This window comes from Pieris brassicae, chromosome 3, assembly GCF_905147105.1.
Source record: "Pieris brassicae chromosome 3, ilPieBrab1.1, whole genome shotgun sequence".
In the NCBI taxonomy this organism is placed as follows: Eukaryota; Metazoa; Arthropoda; class Insecta; order Lepidoptera; family Pieridae; genus Pieris; species Pieris brassicae.
The window spans coordinates 12,023,263-12,045,357 of NC_059667.1; the positions used below are offsets into that span (position 1 = coordinate 12,023,263).

The following is a 22,095-nucleotide window of genomic DNA, read 5'->3' on the forward strand; positions in this document are numbered from 1 at the left end:
TACAATAGAAAGAAGGTTAAAACATTGAAAGTTATATTACAAAGGATTATCTAGTTAAATAAAGTTTATTTAAATATAAAAAAAAAACATTTCTATATAATTAAAGAAATTGACATTTTTTATTTTAAAATTTGATTTTAGGGTGTCGTTTTTTTGTGACGGTGTGCGCGCGAATCGTAATAATTTACTCTCATAATTTTTCCCTAACGCGCCAATAAAGTATAACTTAAATAAATATGAATATTGAATTCATAAGAAAATAATGGTGGAAAACCACGCCTACAAATGTTTTAAATTAATGCAGGTAATATAACTTATTGTATAACATTTATAACAGCCATTTCGTTGCGTTTTAACATTATAAAAATATATTTTAACATCTCGATAAAAGTTGACACGAAGTCGCCTTTGGAAGGCTTCTTTACGATGCTCATCTGATTTTTTACACACACTATATAAGATAAAATTATATTGATTCATGAAAAATGTTAAGTTGTTTATTCACGTAAAAGCAGAGATCTATTCGACTTTTTAATAGGGGGAATTATTTTTGATTCTTTTACTAAAGAAATAAAATGTTAAATACAATCAGTTGGTACTTTATATTTTAGTACAACTTGAGCATATATAAGGAAAAACCTTAACACTAAAAGCAAAATTCAATTCCAATTGTTTTCCTACTCCTGGGCTTGCCCTAGATTAGTTTTAAATATAGCTGCAATAATCTGAAATATTTTGAAATTGTAACATAAGAGAATATTAAATATAATTTCCTAGAGAGTGACTTAATTTTATTATCATAAGACACTTTAGTTATTTAGAGCATGTCTATGCCAACACATCTGTACCCACATAGAATTATATACAAGTATATTCCCTAACGGCAGAGCTCCCTAAGAGCAGTGTTGGCCTAGTGGCTTCAGTGTACGACTCTCATCCCTGTGGTCGTAGGTTCGATCCCTGGCTGTGCAATGGATTTTCTTTCTATGAGCGCATTTAACATTAGATCGAACGGTGAAGGAAAACACCGTGAGGAAACCGGCTTGCCTTAGACCCAAAAAGTCGACGGTGTGTGTCAGGCACAAAACACAGGCTTATCACCTACTTGTCTATTTAATTTACAAACGATCATGAAACAGATACCGAAATCTGAGCCCCAGATCTAAAAAAATTGTAGCGCCATTGATTTTTTTTGTTATATTCCCCAACATAAATCAGCGAAATCAGGTTAATTGTCTCTTTCCGTCAAATTATTTACACTTTACACTACGATGAAACGAGGGAGATAAGTACTTTTGAACCACGACTAAAACCACAAAATTAAGTCCATTTAAGGTAAAGTAGGAAGCAAAATTATTCGTCATTGTTAAAATAGTTTATTTATATTTTACAGCAACGAGGTATGTATTTATCCGCTAGTGGTATCTCTCCACTGGACCCGTGAGAATCGTGACTTGGTCACCAGTGCGTTGGCAAAAAGCCACACGGCCTTTTGCCTTCCACCTTGCCGACGACAACCAGTACATGTCCCAGCGGATCCAGATGATCCAATTACCTTTTGATTAGGGTAAAAAACCGCCTTTACATCACATTTCGCTCGCTCCAGTGAGCTTTCGTCCTGCCCTTCAGGTGATTGACCACCCCGCGACGGCCAAAGCCGAATTCTGAGTCTGGGACGAGTCTTGCGGTAGTCGCGGGAACACGCTCATTCAAATTTTTAAGGCAAAAAAACGTTAATACAAGACATATATAATACTACATAGTATTTTATCATACAGTAGGATAATTATACATGAGTACAGTAAACATATCCATTATAATGTATGGTAATTATAAAACCACCAAACATTATAATTTTGGCCATACAACACTTTCAATCCAATCAAGGAACGGAGAGATTTTCGTATATACTCCAGGCAGGTCCTTCCTTCCACACTTATGTCCAAATGACGTCACACCAATAATCATATGCATAGAACCTTCGTATTTAGTATCTTTTATCTTGACTTGTAGGGGTCCGCCCGAATCTCCCTGTAATAAATATTTTATATTAACTCTAGGAAATATGTCCCGCAATATGCAACGTATGTAGTCTATGATCAAATAGTAAAAAAAATAATCTTATCGTTCGTACTAGGAATGCCTTTTTTTTAGTATCCGAGGTGAACATATGTATCCCCCGAAAGTTGCAGTGGTATGTGGGACTTGATCCACACCAGAATCTCTGCTTCAGAGGCTGGATATACCATACTAACTGAAACCGTCTCGTTATAAACGCTCGGGGTCGCTCTCGCATTCTAGCAGGGCCTCAACGGCATAATTGTACACAGGACAATTTTGTTTAATTCTCACTTGGCATGTATCGACTCCTCCATTAATATTTCCTGCACACATCTGATTGTCCGTCAGACCGCCCCAGTTTCTGTCCCGATACACCAGCAGTAGGAAATCGCAGTACTTTGACTCTATGATGTCCACATTTCCGGCCTGTACTTCTGATGATGGTTTTAAGGACTTTTCTGAAATCATTAATTAATTTATGAATGAATAAAAGTTGTTTACTCAATTTAAGTAAACATTTGGAACAACCCAAAATTTCTTGGCTGTTCGTCTAAGATCAGGATGCATTTTTAATGGTCTGTAAACGTAGCTATGCCACTAGATATTTATCGACTATCAAATGAACTATCAGTACTATATATATATTACTACCATCCGTTTCGGACCAATTATAATCACTAAGATTAGTAAGAGTTGTAATTTTGTAATTCGTACCATCACGTTTTGAGAAATAAGAAAGGAAGTTTTAACTTCCGCTTTGAGTTATTCCACAAATACTCATTTAGTTCGTGTCATCAGTAACAATTCTTTAATTTCCAGCAAGATTTATACCCTCGACTTTTTCTATTAAATTGTGCTACACTCTATTGAAAAGAGATATGTGAGTACTTTGGTGAAAACAGTGTTGTTTTACTGATTTAATATTTTTGAACATGGGAGATAGAGTCTAAACAATATTTTTATCAATAAACCATTTCCCTCACCGTTTGTAATACCCCAACCGGAAACGGTAACTTCATGCCGTGACGTAAAGTATTTTCCTTCAAGACAGGCAGGTTGGATGAGTTTCGAGAATTCCACTTCAGCAACAAGCTGCACTAATGCTATGTCAAAATATTTTATAGGAGGCTTCCAATAAGGGTTTGTAATAAATTTCTTGATATTTATATCCACGGGTGATTCGAATTTTGAATTCTGAAACATTTTGAGCAGACATTTTCTACGATCGTTATGTTATTAAGGCTGTCATTAGACTTCGTTAGCTTTCAAATTTGTTTCGGGATAATAGATTATACATTATGTACCATGCGAAGTGGAATTTGGAAGAGACCTAAGCCTATCATATATCGAACATAAATTATAGTACCACAAAGAACGTTTCTTATAACTAATTTGACGAAAAAGGCATACAATTGTCAGTCGTAGGGATAAGGTAATAATTATTACAACAATGGAAAAGGTAATCCTGATTATATAAATACTTGACCTTTAAGTACAACACTAAAAGTTCACAGCCTGCATAAACCACTCACGAAATAATATAATATTGAGGGCGTTATTAATAATAAAGTCAACATTGTCGAATATTTCAACAACTACAAATGCCTTTTGTTAAGCGATACGACAAAGCAAGAATTAATTATGAGATCAAATGTGGCTATTGCTCATGTCAAATGATCTACTACTTTTAACAAAATTGATAGAAAAGATTAGAACATTCTGCTTTATCTCAGGCATTTACAATCCTGATAACTACAATAAGTATTTATGTGACTGTTCGCGCTAAATCGGTGTCAATCAAAGAAGGATGACAATTGTCGATTTGACTTTGACACACGAACCGGAGATGGTAGGTGGTACCCGGCGTAATGGCGCAAGGGAGTTAAATTTTAACCGCTATCGCGTGCGCACTAAATATATACCGCATACCGTAAAGCATTTACTTTTTTTTGATTCATTATTGAAGGATCCAGTGTTTTAGTGAGATAGGCCACCGTTGATGATAAGTGCTAGTTTAAGTCTTATCGATTATTGGATTCCTTTTTATTATACTGACACGCGACAGCCGAACCAGCGCATTTTATTTCACCGAGGGAAGGGAGCATCCTGGATATAGCTTCCGGGTACCCAGGCGAAACACAGTGACTAAAGGATGTATTTATCATTTAAAAATATCCAAAAATAACTTACACTACCTCTAGATCCCTTGTACCCAGTCTAACAATGTCTGGTCCTGGACTCTCCAATTCCCTGTTCATAGCTTTAGAGCAATGTGCAGCTGTTAATACAAAACTAGGGCTTATCAAAGAGCCTCCACAGAGGAATGCCCATTTGTTTATCGCTTTTATTTTCCAGCCAATTGCTGCCTGAAAAACAATAATTTGTGGGTTTATATGAGTCACAAAAGTTTCTGGTTTAAGTTCTGAGTCTATTTGTGCAATAGTCACCGGGTTGTTTAAGTTATTCAATCTAAAGCAGTGTTTACCAAAATGTTTATTGCCCTGCCCCACCTTAGCTTTCCTAAAATTCTTATACCCACCCCCTATGGATTATACATAAATTTTAATATCTAAAATTGCATTGCTCACTTAAAAAACAAAAATATTTTGAAAATATATAATAAGAAAACCGAAATTACAAATCAATATCAACGTCATCAATAACAAATTGCCGCCCTGTGGGCGGGGGCCCCAGTTAGGAAATACTGATCTAAAGGTTCAGAGAATATAACTGATATGGGAATTATTAAGGCGAAATTACCCCTTTTGGCTTTAGACATACGCTACCTAAGAGTATAATTTCGCCATAGCTGTCATGTAAGAGGATCGAGTTCATATAACCTACAGGTGCGGAGAACTACCATCTATCTATATTTATATTTAATTTCAGCACGGAATCGAAACCCTGGCTGCAGTTTACAAAACCACTTAGCCCTCTGAAGTGGCGATTTTTAAAATAAAAGCACATATTGCAGTCTCTAACTGGCAAATATTATAATTAACTAAATGTTTCTAGTTTAGAGAATGATTCGTACCATATGCGGATAATCACCCTGTTTGGTTGAGTACTTGCTTATTATTAATCGAATTGGTACTTCGGAAGGTTTTTGACCTCGCTTTACTTTGCCTGGAATGACACAAGATATTTTGTACAAAATAAAAAAAAAGTGTGAGAAATAATAAAAACCTCATTCTTCAGTTTCAAAGATTATAGCCATTTATTTCGATTACCATTGATGAAAACATTATTTAGAGTAAAAGTAATTTATAAAATCAAACCGCCTTCAAATACCTGTGATGTCAGTATAAAATAAGATACCTATTACATACTATATGTAACGTGTTTTTCTATAAAAGTAATGTCTCTAATTATTAAGATGTACACGAGAAGGACGAGTTTACCTGTGATTCCCTACATCTAACATTATAGATAGAAATGCCTGGATCCATGTTATAAAGCTACTTCCCGAGAAATTTGTGGACAAACATACAAACACGTACGAAATTTAGTACACGTTCTAGGAATCCGAGTAAGTCGTAATCAAATATAATATTCAAACAACAAACTGATTACCTTTTAAAAGACTCTCAAAATTCGTAATTTTTGTTTGTAAATTTCAATTGCAGTTAAGCACAAATATAATTAATTAACAATGCTTATGCTGATCACCTGAGATTGTCACTGGGTAAAACAAATAAGTATAATAAACTTACATCTTTCTTCTCGGTCCCTAATCGTTTCACGATTAACCAGATCTACCATGAATTCTGCGCATTCTGTCAAAATAATTTTAAATAGTTATTAACAACTTAGAAATGTAAACAGCTTGGCTTGTAGCTTGGACCCTCCATTTAGAGTTTATGTTTTGATTCCCGATATTAAGTGTTTTGTACAGAAAAGTGACTTGCCTTATAAAATATCAACAGATATTTGTCTGCCCCATACCCCAATACAATATTGTATCTTATAGCAATATATGCTTTTGTGCTTAATATAAATCTATTATTTTCTTACAAAGATTTAAATAATGCAAACCTACTCAAATCACTCATTCTAGCACCATTCATTGAGAACCGTGGTTTTACCGGGGTGAAACTGATACATGGGTCTATATTTACTGGTTTTCTGATATTTCTATCTGTGGTATAATTTGTATTCACTCTAAAGGTAATATGAACTTCCTCGGATAATGTACCGTTTGAATATCTTGTCCGAAATGGCTTGTATTCGTGGAGAACGGCAAATGACCCTGTAAAATATATTAAAAATGTGGACGTCAGAGCATATATGTTTCATTACCCTTTTGTCGGTATGTGCCATAAGGATTTTCTGTTTTCCCTGGAATTAAACATAAGAACTAACCTGCCTTTACTAGCTACGCAGGCCACTGGATTTTAATTAAATATCTATATTATTATATTAATATTTTAGTTACAATACAATCCCTTACCTTGATTACTATATCCATTACTTATCACAAGTCGTAATTTATTATTAGATGTTTTTATAGAATCCGGGCATTACAAATCTAATTTAAGCGTGCCTTAAAAAAATTGACATTCTAATACAAATTATAATTATAATATACAAATATATTTTAAATATAATTTGTATTAGAATGTCTGGGATCTTTTATTAATAACAATGAAAAATTTTACTAGTCAATATTTTAGCACTTTAAATGTTTGTGTTCACGAGTCTAACTGTAAGATTTAATATATATGTGCATATACATAACAAAGAAACAATGTTGAAAAATATTAAAAACATATTTGTTTATTCTTATTAATAAGTTATATATCCAAAGCTTACCGGTACTGTATATAATAACACCCACAAAAATCCATAGATTAATATTTATTTTAAAACACAAAAACATTATGTTTACAAAAATTCGTTTAAGGAAAAATAGCTCCAAAACGTAATGTCATCTGCACATCTGTATCTCTTCTGAGATATTATCATAAAATGGCTGACTAATTATAATAATACTCGTTTAACCTCTTATGTCCGTATTTCCATACCTCAATTCTTGAGTTGTTTAATACTTTGATCGAATGTGTCTTACATATTATGAAGGCAATGATTTAAAATTAAATAAAAACAACGTATCAAACAGAAATCTAATAAAAAATTAATAAATGCGACACATTAATGGGTAAAAAATTAAATTAAAATATTAATATTACCTAAAATATTTTAATGATTATATCTATTATTATAGAAGTATACTAGTACTATTACGAATAATGTGTTTGCGGAAAAAATAATATATTCTATTATTGCTAGTATTTTTACACATAATATTTTTTTAATGGACTCGACTCGAGAATTATTGTTTTAAATAATATAGTGTAATCACAATATTTTTAATTCATTATCATTATATAACAATAACATTTATAAATGGGCCAAGACTATGTATAGTTATTTCCGCACCAATAATTGATTGCTTATCAATTATTTTCTAGTAATTAAAAGGCTATGCCAGATGTCAAACGTGCAATTTTATTCTATTTACTGTATCAGACGGTTACAAGTCAATTTGTATTTGTTTCAGTCCAGAAATTGGCAGTGATTAGGAATATACCGGAATAAAAAGAGCTGACAGGTGCAAAACCACGATTTTTGAGAATGGTCTTTTGTCTCGGGGGATGTTGGAGCGACTAGGAAGTGGATTGATCAAATTATAAAAGTTTGTCAGGAGTGGTAATCGTACCTACGTAACGAAAAGCGTACTGGAGAACGATTACAAAAGTCAAATTCACGATAATGTATATAGAGAGGAACGTATTGAAGGATCACAGTGATTGGGAAAGAGTGGAGAAAGGCCTTTGGTGATCCAAATAAAAGATTAACAAACTGTTAGTTTACTTCTTGTTCAGATTAGGTAATAATAGTGTTTTTTGAAAATACGTACAATGGTGCGTTATACAGCATACTACAAGTCCATTTTTGATTCTGATAACATATAACTGAATGTAGATAGTTTCACATTGCGTTTCCTTCGTAACAAATATAAATACATTTACCATATATTAACATATAATTTATTTTAAATAATTAACAATTAAATTGACATTTGAACTAATTATCCACATATTAACAGATAAAATTGGTAATATTAACAGGAAAATATTTGCGGTCTGACTACCGTAAGTGCAATTTATTAAATTCTTATTAACATAATAGGAATAGCTTGGTTGAGCCTGATTTGTTCTTAGGGTTTTAATAAAACCTAATTAGTTAATTTATCATTATAATAGTAATGCGTTATTTTGTCGTTACATACAAAATCCAGTGTATCGCAACTATGTTATGGTTTATGCTAATATAACAAAAGTATTTTCCTAAGATTACTTAAATGTATATCACATTTTAATTTACATAATAAAAAAATAAAAAAATAACCATTTATAAATATTTTTTTATAAATTTGTTTTAATTTACCAAATTTTAATTATTTTTGTTATTACTGAGTAGGTAAAAAAATTGTAAATACTGTATACTTGCTTGTTATGTTTATTTATATGGATAAAATTATTTACAGAATAAATTATTAATATTACCTTAAAACTAAAGACTATGGTAACGTTACCACAATGAGTGTTTGTACTTCATGTTCCTAAATAAGCCCAGCTTAATTATCGTGACAATAAATTGTCAAAAAGGCCGCAAAAAATCATATAACTTCACTTCACTCAGGGATGTTTTTTCGATCAACAAATAAAGTATCAAGTAGGCTTATTAAGTGTAACTTCACTTCACTTAACAATTATTCACAAATTTCAAGGTTAGAAATACCATTAATTCCTAGTTATTGTGGCCATACTATACTTTCTATCCACTCCACAAAACTAGAAACCCTAGTGTATATGCCGGGCTGATCTTTGACTCCGCATTTAAACCCAAATGATGTCACCCCAATCACCATGTGCATATTTCCTTCATACTTCGTCTCTTGAAGCTTTACTTGTAAAGGTCCACCAGAGTCTCCCTAAAAATTATAAATAAATTAGATTTGCTTACTATTTGAAAATGTCGATTATACTGGTTTTCTTTATAAAATTCACCCAGGCTTAAATAATGTAAAACGAAACTCGATTTGCCTCTTTGGTCCATCACTTGGGAATGCTTGTCATTGTTTTAAATTTTTTATTAAATAAATATTGAAAATAGGTGTGAAGATGTTTTGGTTTACGCCAACAGACTCTTCTCTGGGCTCCGGTAGAATGCGAAACCGACCCCGGGGGAATCTATTTGCGGTAAGCCGGAATGCACTTAATGACTGTTTTAGTGGGTATTGATCACTCGGCTCTCTGATCATAGAGAGTGCCTGGTATGAGTCCAGTCCCACATATCCCCGTAGCCTTTGAGTTACGAGGAATGAGGAAATAACATTTTCTCTTAGGTTAAAAAAATACGTTGGCTTAAAATAATATTTGCGATTCGCTTATTTCGGTTAGGGTACCTACTCATACTATTTACAGATTATACTTACTTGGCAAGTATCAACACCACCTTCAAGTTTCCCTGCGCATAACTGGTGGTCCATAAGACCCCACCAATTTCTATTTGAAAATGGATTAAGCAGTGCGTTGCATTCACTTGAATCTATAATGTCGACTTCTGCTGCTCGAAGTATTGATGATAGGGTTTTAGCTGTTTCTAAAATATAATTTGTAGTATCAGATGATTATAGGATATAAAATAATGATTGTGAGGCGGTAATAAATTTTTCCTTTTCATATTATTCATAACAATTTTTACAAGTAGAGTGAGTTGGGGACCGTTCAAGTATTACGTCACGCAATTTTGGAGATTCTTGACCCCCTCCCATGAAATAGTAAGACGTTTCGTGACAACACCCCCCCCCCAAAATTCGTTACGTAATACTTAAACGCTCACTTGAGTATTTTTTATTTATATGATTTCAATTTACTACGTACCATCAGTAACTCCCCAACCAGTAATATAAGCATCATATTTCGATGAAAATGATCCTGGCAGACATGCTGGTTGGACAGTTTTTGAAAACGACACTGGTTTGGCCAACTCCACCAGCGCTATGTCGTAATAATGTTTGGGCGGATCCCAATATGGATGTTGTATGAACTGTTTGATTGTTACATCAGTTTTTGGATTATAGCGTCTCTGTAATAAACTGACTCGTCAAAATCGGTGTACGGTTCATCTAATATAAACTTCGTTCTTACGGCTTATAAATTCAGTGAAAAAAAATACAATACAAACTAGATAGCCACTAGATCCATAGTATAAAATATATTTTTTTAATGTTGTCTTTTTATGTTCCTGTATATTTTTTGGTATTTCTCTCCTAATATAATATTAAATTGAATGTATTTTGTAAAAATCTTCCCACTGACCTTGATATACCTAGATCCCAATCGGACGATGTCTGGTTGTGCTTTCCTCAAGTATTTATTCACTACTACTGCGCTAGATTGTGAGCCACAATGAGCAGCTGTCAGGATGAAGTTCGGGCTTATGAGACTGCCTCCACAGAGAAACGCCCAGCTGTTCCGTAGCCTCCGTTTCCATCCAAAAGCTGCCTATATTAAAAAAAAACAGCACGTTGATTATACAAAAAAAAAAACATGAATGTGAAGGATGAAGTTTTTGATGTATTTTATTTTTGCAATTTTTTAATTAAACTAAACTTACTAGGATTACATGAAGGTAGAAGGTAGGTAGAGATTAGTTTGTGTTCTGTGTCGATTTTTGAGAAAAATAGGACTGACGATGATGTAAATAATAAATAATGTAGACGACGACATAGCGCCAAGTGTTCTCCACTCATATGTTAAAATCGTATTGGACTTCGATATACTAGTATATACTACTATTTGGAGTGAAAGCTCGCACTGAGTCTAGTTTCTGAATTTCTTTTTTATGTAATAAGAGGCAAACGGGCAGGAGGCTCACCGGATGTTAAGTGATATCGACGCCCATGGATACTCATTGCTAGAAGGCTCGCAAGTGCGTTGCGGGTCTTTTAATAATTGGTACGCTCTTTTCTTGAAGGACCCTAAGTCGAATTCAATTACCCTGTTATAAGGCAATACAGCAAATACATGTCCATAAAGCTTCAATAGAGTTAATAATCATATTTCGCTGAAGGTAAAACTTTTTAGCTCTACTAGTTACTATACGTCTAGCTACAATTTCCCCGTACTAGACTATCTAAAGTTAGTATTTCATTTTTGGGAAAAAGGATACTCTTCTTTAATAAAATTCCAGAGGCTCTTTTATCTCTGCCTTTTAATAAATTTATTAAAGAAGCTGTGTAAAAGCCTTTTTACAAATTTAACGATTACCTAGTTTATTAAAAGGGCCTGGGACTAGTGCTAGACTAGGCTGCTTTTAATTTGCTATTAATTTGCGATATTAGTTTTAAAAAAAGTGTTGTTTGATGATTTGATATTTTAAAAGAGTACCGAGAGTTTTTTTACTCCGTCTTTTTCTGTCGGTCTTCTTTGCCTATGAGTAGAAATGTCTACCTATTCAAATTTAATGACGTGGAATAAGTGATACTTGTATCTTATGTTCCATAATAAACATATATTATTTTATAACATGTTAAAATTAAACAAAACATTTATTGTTCGGCGAATCCATAATGATTCACTCAAAATATGAAATTTAACGATATTTACGATAGTTTAAATTTCCTGTTTTCGCCTATTCTATATATATTTCTTTGTCATTATGACGTGTTTGAAAATGCAAAACTGTAACTTCGTGTTGCATCATATCGAAGAATACTAGTTGAACAGATTAAAAAAAATACTTTCAAGTAATACCTTCAATCATATCTGAAAGATAAATTGATGATATATTTTTGGCTGACGTAAAATTGGGCGTCTACTTTTACGTTTGGTATGAATTCCAATAATACCAGTAACAGCGAAGTCATAACAGAATTTTAACTTTAAGGACTAAAATCAAATTTACAAAGAATATTGAAAATGAAAATACAATTCTTTGTTCTTACCATGTGCGGATATTCTCCTACTTTGGTTGAATGTTTGCTCAAAATTCGTATGTATGTTTTACCAGGTTCCTTGCCAAGTTTTCGCTGACCTAAAATTATTCGGACGTCATAAACAAAACAGAAGTTATATTCTTAGCCCAGAACCTTTTCCCTTTATTTTGTTGTCTAATTGCAGTATTTGAAGTATGTATAACTGTGATGAAAAGTGACATAAGTATTTTAATTAAAATAGTGCAATTAGACTTACTTAGTTTTATGAATACATATTTTACAAGTAACGGTCCTAAAAAGCGAACTTACACTCGTCTTGCCTTTCTTTTATTGTATTTCGGTACATCATATCACTCATGTATTCTGTGCATTCTGTAAACGACAAAAATACAATTAAAAATGTAAACATAACAACGATGTGTTATAAAAAAAATACGATGATATTAGCATCTATTAATGTTGACAGTAGAAAACAAATTATTGGATTTGCATTCCCTAATTGCCTAAAAATCATATCATAAAATCTCATAAAATCCAAAAGCTGATTGCAGAACGGTAAAAAATGATGTTAATATCATCTAAGTTTTAATTAAGCCAAAATAAATAGAAAGTTGCTAGCATAACTAAGCTTTTGATTTGATTAACAAGTTACCTAACCTCGCTATGGTATATTTACTAATCATAACAAAACAAAGTTAATCTGACCGAGATTCATTTATTTATTTATTTCGTTATTAAACTAACATAAGTTACATATAATAAAAACCAACTATACTAAAGATATAGCCAAAGATAGAATGCATATATGCAACAAGGTTTAAACATTAACGAAAGAAAAACAAATTATTTAAATAATTTAAAGCGTTGTCCAAATAATGTGACTTACGGTCTAAAATATTGTTAAAAGGTGAACACCAGCTGGAATTGTAAGAGAATATTTTTTCAACAATATTCAGAATGTTTCAAATATATCTTAGGATCCAGAGAAGAATCGGTATACAGATACTTAATTTGATTTTTAATCAATCTTACTTTTATCACTGATCCGTTGACCAAAATTCCAACTTGGTCGCGGGATGAAACTGTCGCAGGGGTCATCACTTTCTGGTCGCTGGAGTTGGCTTCGATCTGATAAAACGTTCGTATATCGACTTGCAAAATCTTCAAAAAGTTCTTGAAGACGGAATTTCATTTTAATCCCAGGGATCCGGTGTTTATTTACGACGGCCATAGACCCTGTAATTTGTTAAATGTAGTAAGTAAACCTGAAAATTTTAGAATTGAATGAAACACGATCGCGATTTTTTTTCTCTGTTTCTTGAATCGTGTACCTGCGTATTGTCTATTGAATATTACAAAATGTGAGATAATCCATATGGATAGTGATGTCAAAAAGTGTATAGTATACACACAATACGACAGTGTATTGTTTTATATATATTTTTTTAAAATTATTTTTAGATTCTCACTATAGAACTTATAAGCTATTAAGTTGTAAGTTGTAAAACATTTTTTTTAAGTTTTTAATTTAATAATTTTTTTTGGACAAAACTTAAATAATAATATCAACAATAACCTTTAAAATTAAGATCTCGTAAAAGTAACCCTAATTAAAGTTTTAATAATTAAATATCAATGATATTTGTTGTATGCAATCATATATACTATAATATTTCATTTAAAATTATAAAACCATAAAAAACATGAAAAAATTAAGATTCACCTGTACAACTAATCAATAATAAAATCCACATAAGGCACACACTAAAATCACCCATAACTCTCACTTTAAATAAAAATTTGAAAAACGTATCTTTTTGGTGGTTCTTTAGGAACTAAATCATCACAGGAACTTCCTCGCTATATAACTAATTTATCGGTAGTATTATTATCCGAAACGGCAACGAAAAATTATGACGTATGAGGATATTTAAAAGGAAAAAAAGCTCTGTATTCCCGCCTTTTACAACGTTACGTTTAGCAGTGACGCAAACCAACCAAGCACGAGCTTCTTATCGTGTCAACTTTCGCAGCGAAGATTGATCTTACACTGAATAATTCCTTATAGGAAGAAAAAGAGGTCTTTGGAGTTCCACCCTCTATAGCCCCACTTTTTTGATACTGTTTTATTACTCGTTTCTTAACCCAAAAAATAAAGTGACACTTGAAATTTAATCCAGGAGAACCCGACACATGTCATGTGGAGGAAGGATGGTGTACTGTTCTTTCAATCTAACCGGTGACTAGCTAGCCCGTAGGCCTCAACGGCTTAGATGGAGAAGTTCTCTTATTAGCAGCTGGAATAACTTCGTTAGCGTGTTTCAGAGTATACCATAAAATCAGGGAATATTGGCGGCACGTTTTCGATTTACTTTACGTACGTTTTCGTACCGACTCGTTCTAGGCTTTCATCGCAATATGAATGAATTACTAGTTTCGTGACGTAGGGCAAAAATAGGTGTCCTTATAAGAACAATACGAGAACAATAGAATAGCATTCCGTAAATATCGTACATTACAAAACTGACTTATCCGACGTTACGTATAAGGCTTTTATATATAATACTGAAAGGCCGACAATGCTCATGCAAGCCTACTTACAGTGTAAGTGTCCATGGGCGGAGATATCACTTAACTTCAGGTCAGCCAGAAGGTTTGAAAACTAACTACGACAAGTGTCAGGAACAGAAAGGTTGTCTGTAAATGAAAAATATCCAACGAAACATACAGTTATCTGAGATCAATAGAGATATTAATAGATTATTGTGAACTCTTAACAATTTACTCTGCGCCACAAAGAACGTGTGGCCATTGAACTACAATTTATCAATTTAAGGGAAAAATGCATACAATTGTCAGTCGCAGGGATAAGGGAACGATTTATACAGGAACAATGGTAATGGTTATACTGATTATCAATTTACTCATTCAGTACAACCCACAAAAATACAAGCACAACGAGGGCGTAATTGATAATAAAAACAATATCGGCGGATATTGCAACAATCACAAATGCCTTTAATTAAGCGATACGACAAAGCAAAAGATAATGTGAAATCAAACGTGGCTATTGGTCATGTCAAATGATGTACTACCCTCAACAAAATTCATAAAAATTATATATATACGAACTTGATCCTTTAACCTCGTATCCAGCCCTATCGTCAACATTTTATGGATATTTATTTCTGTTAATAAAGATATACAAAAGATTCTCCCCTCCATACCTCTAGTATATATTATTATATGACTGTGTGTGTTGTCTTTATAGTGACGTCATCTTTGTTGTAGGTAACTCTGCATAGAATTAATTCAATCGATCAAATCCATTCTCACCGTGTTAAAATTTAGAACGCGACATCAGCGGATATGTTATTTACACAGAAGTCGCCATTTAAAATGAAGTCAAGTGAAGTGCACTTGATTCAATGTATACACAGTGTTATGAAATCCTCCTTACTCATTAAACAAAGTCAACGGATGCTGACGTGTTATTAAACGGAAATATGTAGAACGTGATCAAAAACATTGGCATTCCGTAATTAGTACACTTTTTGCCGTAATTTTCATTGTTATTGTTACATTACCCGTTGCACAATAATTTTCGTCTGAATGAATTCCTGTATAGTATACAGACATATTTATACGTCTGTTTCGCTAATGTCGCACATCTATATTTGTTACCTATTATAATTATTTCCAAATAACGATTCTTAACAGTTACTACTACTGCGATAGAACTACAATTAAAAAAACGTTAAAATATATATATCTAGATCTTATAACTGCTAATATAGCAATCAATTCCTGTAACTCTCGCCAGTGTACTAACAAATAAGTCTACCTCGATAGAAATTCTATTTATTATATGTATTCGTCGCGTGAGTGGCTCCTTGCTAACCGAGTTGGAGATTGCGCGCGGTACATCCGTCCCGACCCGTAAGCAAGTAGTGTAGTATGAAAAAACTGATTTCAATTAATTGTAAATAAAATTTAAATAGGCGATGTGCCTTTGATTGTGTTTTTGTGTTTGTGATGTAAGAGTGAAAGTAACAGTAATTCTATTTTTATACACAATACAGTACAGTAGAAACTATTATATGTTGGTATATTTAAACTAAAGGTAGTTGCAGTTTTGGCTAATAAAGCGAAATAGCTTGAAACTGCAGACGCGGTGAGAAGCTCTAAACTATTACTTCGAGTTAAGTGTTGGCTTAACACATCAATCTACGTATACATTATGTTTAAAAGTGAAAGTAAAAATATGACTATAGTTAGTAGTATACAACTATCAGCCACCTCTCTTACTGTGATTAAGACTTGTTTTGCACATAGTATTGTCTTTTGTTGAAATAGCTTTAAAATTTTGTAAAAAATTTAAAATTTAGAATTATGTAAATAATTATGTTTTAATAATAATACATAGCTTTAATCCGTTCAAAAAGTGTTTTTCTTAAGACTAGTTTTTTTTTAACATTTGTTTATAAATATTTTCTGCATTATATTATATCTTGTAATTTTTTTATGGAATAGGAGGCAAACGGGCAGGAGGCGCACCTGTAGTTAAGTGTATCTTTTAATCTCAGAGGGCTCGGGAGTGCATTGCCGGCCTTTAAATTGAAATAAATACAACGATAATGTCACAGTTTACTCGAAGTGGTGATCATTTTGTTACTTTATTTTTAATTAAATCGCATCTGCAAAGCTTTACACATGCTTGGGTCGAACACATATATGGGTTCTATTACTTACACAACTACCTTATAGAATAGAAATTCTATTTTAACTACATTATATGTAATACGCGTACTCGTATATTAATTTCCTTTTCTATGGCAATTAAGGTTTACAATAATTTACCAAAAGAATTAAAAAATCGACTTGGTGTATTACTTTTGTAAAAAAAAGTATTATTCAATAAATGATTATTTGCGTGAGACAAACTGTACTTGATATAAATTTAATAACGTTTCATATGATACAAATAATATAAGAATTGACCAATTCATATGACTATTAATCTAAAATGTAAAACTACTTTAAAGACAAATTTGCGCGCCATTGTGTGTGGCAGAATATGCGAACTTACTATTGTACCATCTTACACGTTTTTGTACCATATTCTGGCAATAAATTATTATTATTAAGTCAATAGCTTCGTCAAGCGATTAATTCAGAATAGCGTAATAATATAATATTAGTTCCGGTTTTACGATATATATATTTAATCAAATAAATTTGATATCGACGTTTTTCATTTTTTCCTATGTACGTAACATACGTTTTTATGTTTATTAAATAAAAGTAAGTAGTGTACTTGTCAAATAGTTCACCTTAAATATTAATTTATATCGGCAAACAATAAATAGATACACCCTTACTAAATTAACCGGCGTACATAAACGCGAAGGGCCCTGTTAAAACTTCCAAGTGTTGTCAGACCTAACAAGAAAACTTTACGCGTAGCGAGCCCGACAAGTTTTAGCGACTAACAAACTTTTTATTCATAATCCCTACGATTAAGCACTTAAACGTTTTTAAATATTCTTAAACCTTTTTGTTTAATTATTTACCAGGGTCTAGTTTATACACTACTAAGTCCTGTGTCCTACGTTAACAACTATATATGCCTATAGGTAAGTGATTGTTACAACTGTTTCACTTGTACCGTTTGAAGTCTTGTAACCTCTCAACGAGACACGAGAAGGCAAAGTTATATTATAGTAGTTTTTTACAAGTACGACGTTTGTATTTATTAATACGAAATAATTTTATATGATATACTCGAACTAATATAATAATAATAACTTGGCTTAGGCCCGTGTACAACAGTGTACTAGGATTATAAATGGATGTGGTCATGAATCATGGACGATTAATCGATCATCCTAAACGAAATTAAACTGTTACCAAACATAATATCTTTTTTTAAATATCTATGTGCCAATATAAATATATTGTTAAGATCACCAACTTTAAACCAAGAATTTTACTATTTAGATATATTATTATTATTAAAAATGGTTTCATCTAATCATGACCTAGTACATGATAAACCGGTCGTTGTTTTTAATGAATGTAACGACGTGCGAGCGTAAAAAACTCACCCGATCAAAGTAGTACGTTTCGTGCGTCTTTATGTTTACGGTTCCATGCTTTCGTCAAACGCTATGACGTATTTCAGCAACCTACGTAAAGCATAGACATATATACAAGTTTCTTTCAAATAATACCACACTATAACATAAATGAATAATGTATTTTACAGTAAATGCGTAAACCGAAAATCTTAATCTCTGTAATAGTCTTAAAAGTAAATATACAATATATAAAAATAATAAAAATGTGTATACTCATTTTGAGTACATACGTATTACAGTGTGTAAGATTTAGGAACCTTTTTAAGTAAAAAGCGCCTGTTGCCAGCTCTAATAACAAACTTAATTATAAATTCCTTAAAATATTAATATTATAATTTAATTACATCTTTTATTGAAGTAAAACTTCTTGTCAATCAGTCATATATACCTCTAATAAGGTAATACACAGTTAATAAATCTAAGTCTTAGATGCCGACATAGACGCGAAGGAAGGAAGGTGTACCTAATGGTTTCCATTATTTTGGAGAACAAGGAAGTTACGGCTATTGGGCGATAGTACAGTTTGGATCGATTGCCTCTTTTCTTAATCGATGAATTAAAGCGGCTTCCAGCACACTGGGTCAATGCCGAGCGACCACTGATGCCGGAAAAGGAGCGGTAAGACAGCCAACACAGAAGCACAAGTACTCAGCATGTTTGAGGGGATCCCATCAGGCCCACTAAACGTATAAATGTTCATGTAAGATAGATCTTTGCGGATAGCATATTGCCAGAATATAATTTCCGATCGAATCATTATCGAAGTATCACTGCGATAATGTCGGTGGTGCCTTCACCTGGTCATCCAAAGTCCATCTTGACGACAAGAGACAACAGATAGATAGTATTGGGTTTATAATCACTTCTTATGAAGTATCACACTTCAATAACGACCAAGTGGTAAGTAGACCCCTACGAAGAGACAGCAAACAAAATCAATCAGTGGCTCGACAACCTTTTTCGGTCTGGACCTCAGATTTCTGTATCTGTTGCATGATATGAAAGTAGGTGATCTGCCTCCTGCGCCTGCCACACGCCATCGACTTTTTGGATCTAAGGCAAGCCGGTTTCCTGACGATGTTTTCATTTACCGTTCGAGCGAATGTTAATTGCAACATAGAATGAAAGTCCAGGTAAAGGATAATAAAGTCATGACATGACCCATTAAAAATAAATAATACGATTATAGAAGAAAAAAGCACAGAAAAATATCTCGGTCGGTGGATAGCATTTGAAGTGGAGTACACAAATTGAGCACATCAGATCTAAGCTCTGTTCACTTATAGGGTCACTTCGACACATCGCTCGGTGTAACCCACTTCAAATACGATACACCATCTACAATTCGTTGATCAAGCCTCATTTACTTCATTTAATTGAAGTATGGGGCAGCGCCGTTAAAACTAAATTAAGGAACATTCAATGATAAATTATCTTGCACCTACCATAAATATATATCGAAACACCAACTTAAAGAATTTAAAACAACAAAATATTTATATATGTTATCCTTCTCAAAAAAAATATAAAGGTTCTCTCCACACTGGCCTAACATTCTACAAACCGCAACGTGTGACTCATAGAAGTATGCGTCATACTAGTCATTTTGGATTACCTAAAAGACGTAAGAACTACGGCAAAAAAATGTTAACCTACAAAGGCGCATAGCTGTATAATAAATTACCCACAAAAATTAAAAATATTACTTCTTTGATTCATTCTAATTGAAGCTAAGTGAATATGTTAGACAAAATTACTTTTAATCCATATTTCTTTGGTTACTTTTAAGTTTATTGCATGTACGGCTATCTTTTTATTGCAATTATTTTTGATAAACATTGTTGTTTCTGATAAATAAAGTCTTTAAACCCAACCTTTGACCTCAGTAATGAGTCGCACGCTGAAGTCACTTGGCCAACACTGCAAACAGACAGTCAGTCTTTGATTTATAATATCTCTCTCAATAAAGATTACATTTTTAAAGGCAAGGTGCCTTTATAGCGTAGACGAGTATTTTGTCATTTGCATGCCTATGTACTGGCTATAACGGGATATTTATAATTGATCGATCTAACCACTGTACCACTATCTTGGCAAATAAACGATTTATTATTATTATTTATTAAGAGTTGTTTGCCGCATTGATAAAATGGGTTTATTCCTGTATTACAAACATTGTTTGCATTCCGTATGTGACTTGATGAATATTAAATTCGGGGTCAGCGCACATCAATCTTATACGCTTGTACGCTATTATACGAACTTGGTAAATTAACGACTTGCCTCTATTGTTCGGAATCAGTTCAGGCATAATTTCGGTCCCTTCATTAACTTGCTATGGACGAGACCGCGTCAAGTTACGTTATAAATTGCTGATCCATATGTACCATGTTGTATTACAAGTTATGATGGCCTAGTTATTTAAATGTTATATATTATAGTCTAGTATATCTTATATTTTCTTTATTTCTGATATTAAAAGTAAAGAGATGTCTTGACTGATACCGGGTCTTATAAATTGTTTACTGTATTTTCATATTGTCTTAGTCCAGCTTTAAATTAATAAAACCGATATTTTCCTTTTTCGTAGATAAAAGCGTTTTTGGAGTAAAACTTCTTTATCGGCGTTGGAAAAAAAACCGTCACATTTGTAGGTTACGCGTCACATTTTTCCGTTACGTGCCATCTTTTTCATGTCCCTACCACGATTGATTCGAAGAGATTCGAAGCCATTAATAACAAAAATATATAATAACGATAACAATGATAATAATAAATCTATTGCAATTAATGAAATTCTGTAATAACCTTAGTAGTAATAAGGTAATATGGAATAATTGTATTATTTGTATATCATGTCTATGATAATAAAAGGCTTTTATAAAACTTTAGCTAATTTTATTTTATTTAACAAATTTCTGTATAGATGCATATAGTATATCAGTTTTTTGAAAAATAAGGTCATAAAGAAATTTCACTCCTTACGTGTGTACATTAGTACACGGACACATTTTTTTAAAATGCTGATGAGCAATAAAAAAATTAATAACTAATTACTTAAATTACTGTGGATTTATCAACCTATTTGAACGTGTTTTGGAACATAAAAATCGTTAGCAAATATGAAGGTTTTTCAATTCTAACAAATTGTCAGATGACTTATGGTTTTTGATAACCAGACTTTTTTGTGTAAATACCATCAACTGATATTTACAACCAAAAACGCCACCAACCTTGGACCTATATCTAAGGTAAATTGTAATTTGAGATAAAGGTTACGTTACTCCAGAGTAACGCATATTTCGTTTTCTAAGCCACAGAAGGCAGAAGCGTTATTAGGAATAATTAGTCACATCCTTATACATTATTTTCAAGCACAGAAGGCTGATCTACCTTTGAAAAAGATTGTTCACAAAACAGATACGGTAATCTAAGGCCAACCAAGGGTTTACCACTATCCTATTAATTTATTAATTAATTAAAAACACTAATTTAGCTACGTGACAAACTGACACGTGTCAAAAACACATTACTTTTGTCAAACTCGCATGATTATTTGACATCTATGAACTGTCATCAGATCAGATTTTATTTAAAATTAAATATAACGAATATTGTTGAAGTGATCGCGTAAAATTATTTGTATACCAAACCTACATGGCTGAAACTGCCGGAAACTAGTAATATAATAAATCGAAAAATGTCCAAAAAAACGTGAACGCTTCGATTATTCACCACGTCATGATTTTTCCGAATAAGGTTATGTTAACGTACATATATTTTACGCTTTTTGGTCATCTCACTGATTATCTTACGTACAAAAACATTTCATATTGATAGACTATATCAGATATTGCGAAGGTACGAAACGCCTCAAGCAATACAATA

The 22,095-nt window shown here is 32.6% G+C and overlaps 2 protein-coding genes across 6 annotated transcripts; both read right to left on the reverse strand.

The window, feature by feature from the left end:
- Positions 1-1,127: 1,127 nt before the first annotated feature.
- Positions 1,128-6,998, reverse strand: LOC123707643 (serine protease snake-like). 5 transcript variants are annotated; one of them, XM_045657881.1, is made up of 9 exons: positions 6,874-6,958; positions 6,512-6,604; positions 6,101-6,310; positions 5,775-5,837; positions 5,096-5,187; positions 4,257-4,427; positions 3,045-3,255; positions 2,353-2,519; positions 1,128-2,031 (listed from the first exon to the last, which is right to left on the reverse strand). In XM_045657881.1, the coding sequence occupies exons 3-9, from the start codon at positions 6,126-6,128 to the stop codon at positions 1,849-1,851; spliced, it is 915 nt and encodes a 304-aa protein (XP_045513837.1). In that variant the 5' UTR covers positions 6,129-6,310; positions 6,512-6,604; positions 6,874-6,958; the 3' UTR covers positions 1,128-1,848. The 5 variants fall into 5 exon arrangements, with proteins under 5 accessions (XP_045513837.1, XP_045513834.1, XP_045513833.1 ...); XM_045657878.1 differs by lacking the exon at positions 6,512-6,604 and having other exon boundaries at positions 6,257-6,310; positions 6,874-6,998; XM_045657877.1 differs by lacking the exon at positions 6,512-6,604 and having other exon boundaries at positions 6,874-6,998.
- Positions 6,999-8,878: 1,880 nt separating this feature from the next.
- Positions 8,879-15,238, reverse strand: LOC123707779 (clotting factor G beta subunit-like). The gene is made up of 5 exons (XM_045658116.1): positions 15,200-15,238; positions 10,449-10,634; positions 10,011-10,215; positions 9,563-9,729; positions 8,879-9,058 (listed from the first exon to the last, which is right to left on the reverse strand). The coding sequence occupies exons 1-5, from the start codon at positions 15,236-15,238 to the stop codon at positions 8,879-8,881; spliced, it is 777 nt and encodes a 258-aa protein (XP_045514072.1).
- Positions 15,239-22,095: the final 6,857 nt, after the last annotated feature.

What these genes read in the sequence shown, in the direction of transcription:
- LOC123707643 (XM_045657877.1), bottom strand. Translation starts at nt 6,940, where the DNA reads ATGTTTTTGTGTTTTAAAATAAATATTAATCTATGGATTTTTGTGGGT. An exon ending in CGGTTGGGGTATTACAAACG is followed by an intron (nt 2,520 to 3,044) that starts GTGAGGGAAATG and finishes TAATGATTTCAG; the next exon opens with AAAAGTCCTTAAAACCATCA. An exon ending in GAGGAGTCGATACATGCCAA is followed by an intron (nt 2,032 to 2,352) that starts GTGAGAATTAAA and finishes TATTTATTACAG; the next exon opens with GGAGATTCGGGCGGACCCCT.
- LOC123707779 (XM_045658116.1), bottom strand. Translation starts at nt 15,238, where the DNA reads ATGTTGACGATAGGGCTGGATACGAGGTTAAAGGATCAA. An exon ending in ATACGAGGTTAAAGGATCAA is followed by an intron (nt 10,635 to 15,199) that starts GTTCGTATATAT and finishes TTTTTAATATAG; the next exon opens with GCAGCTTTTGGATGGAAACG. An exon ending in TGGGATCTAGGTATATCAAG is followed by an intron (nt 10,216 to 10,448) that starts GTCAGTGGGAAG and finishes AGTTTATTACAG; the next exon opens with AGACGCTATAATCCAAAAAC.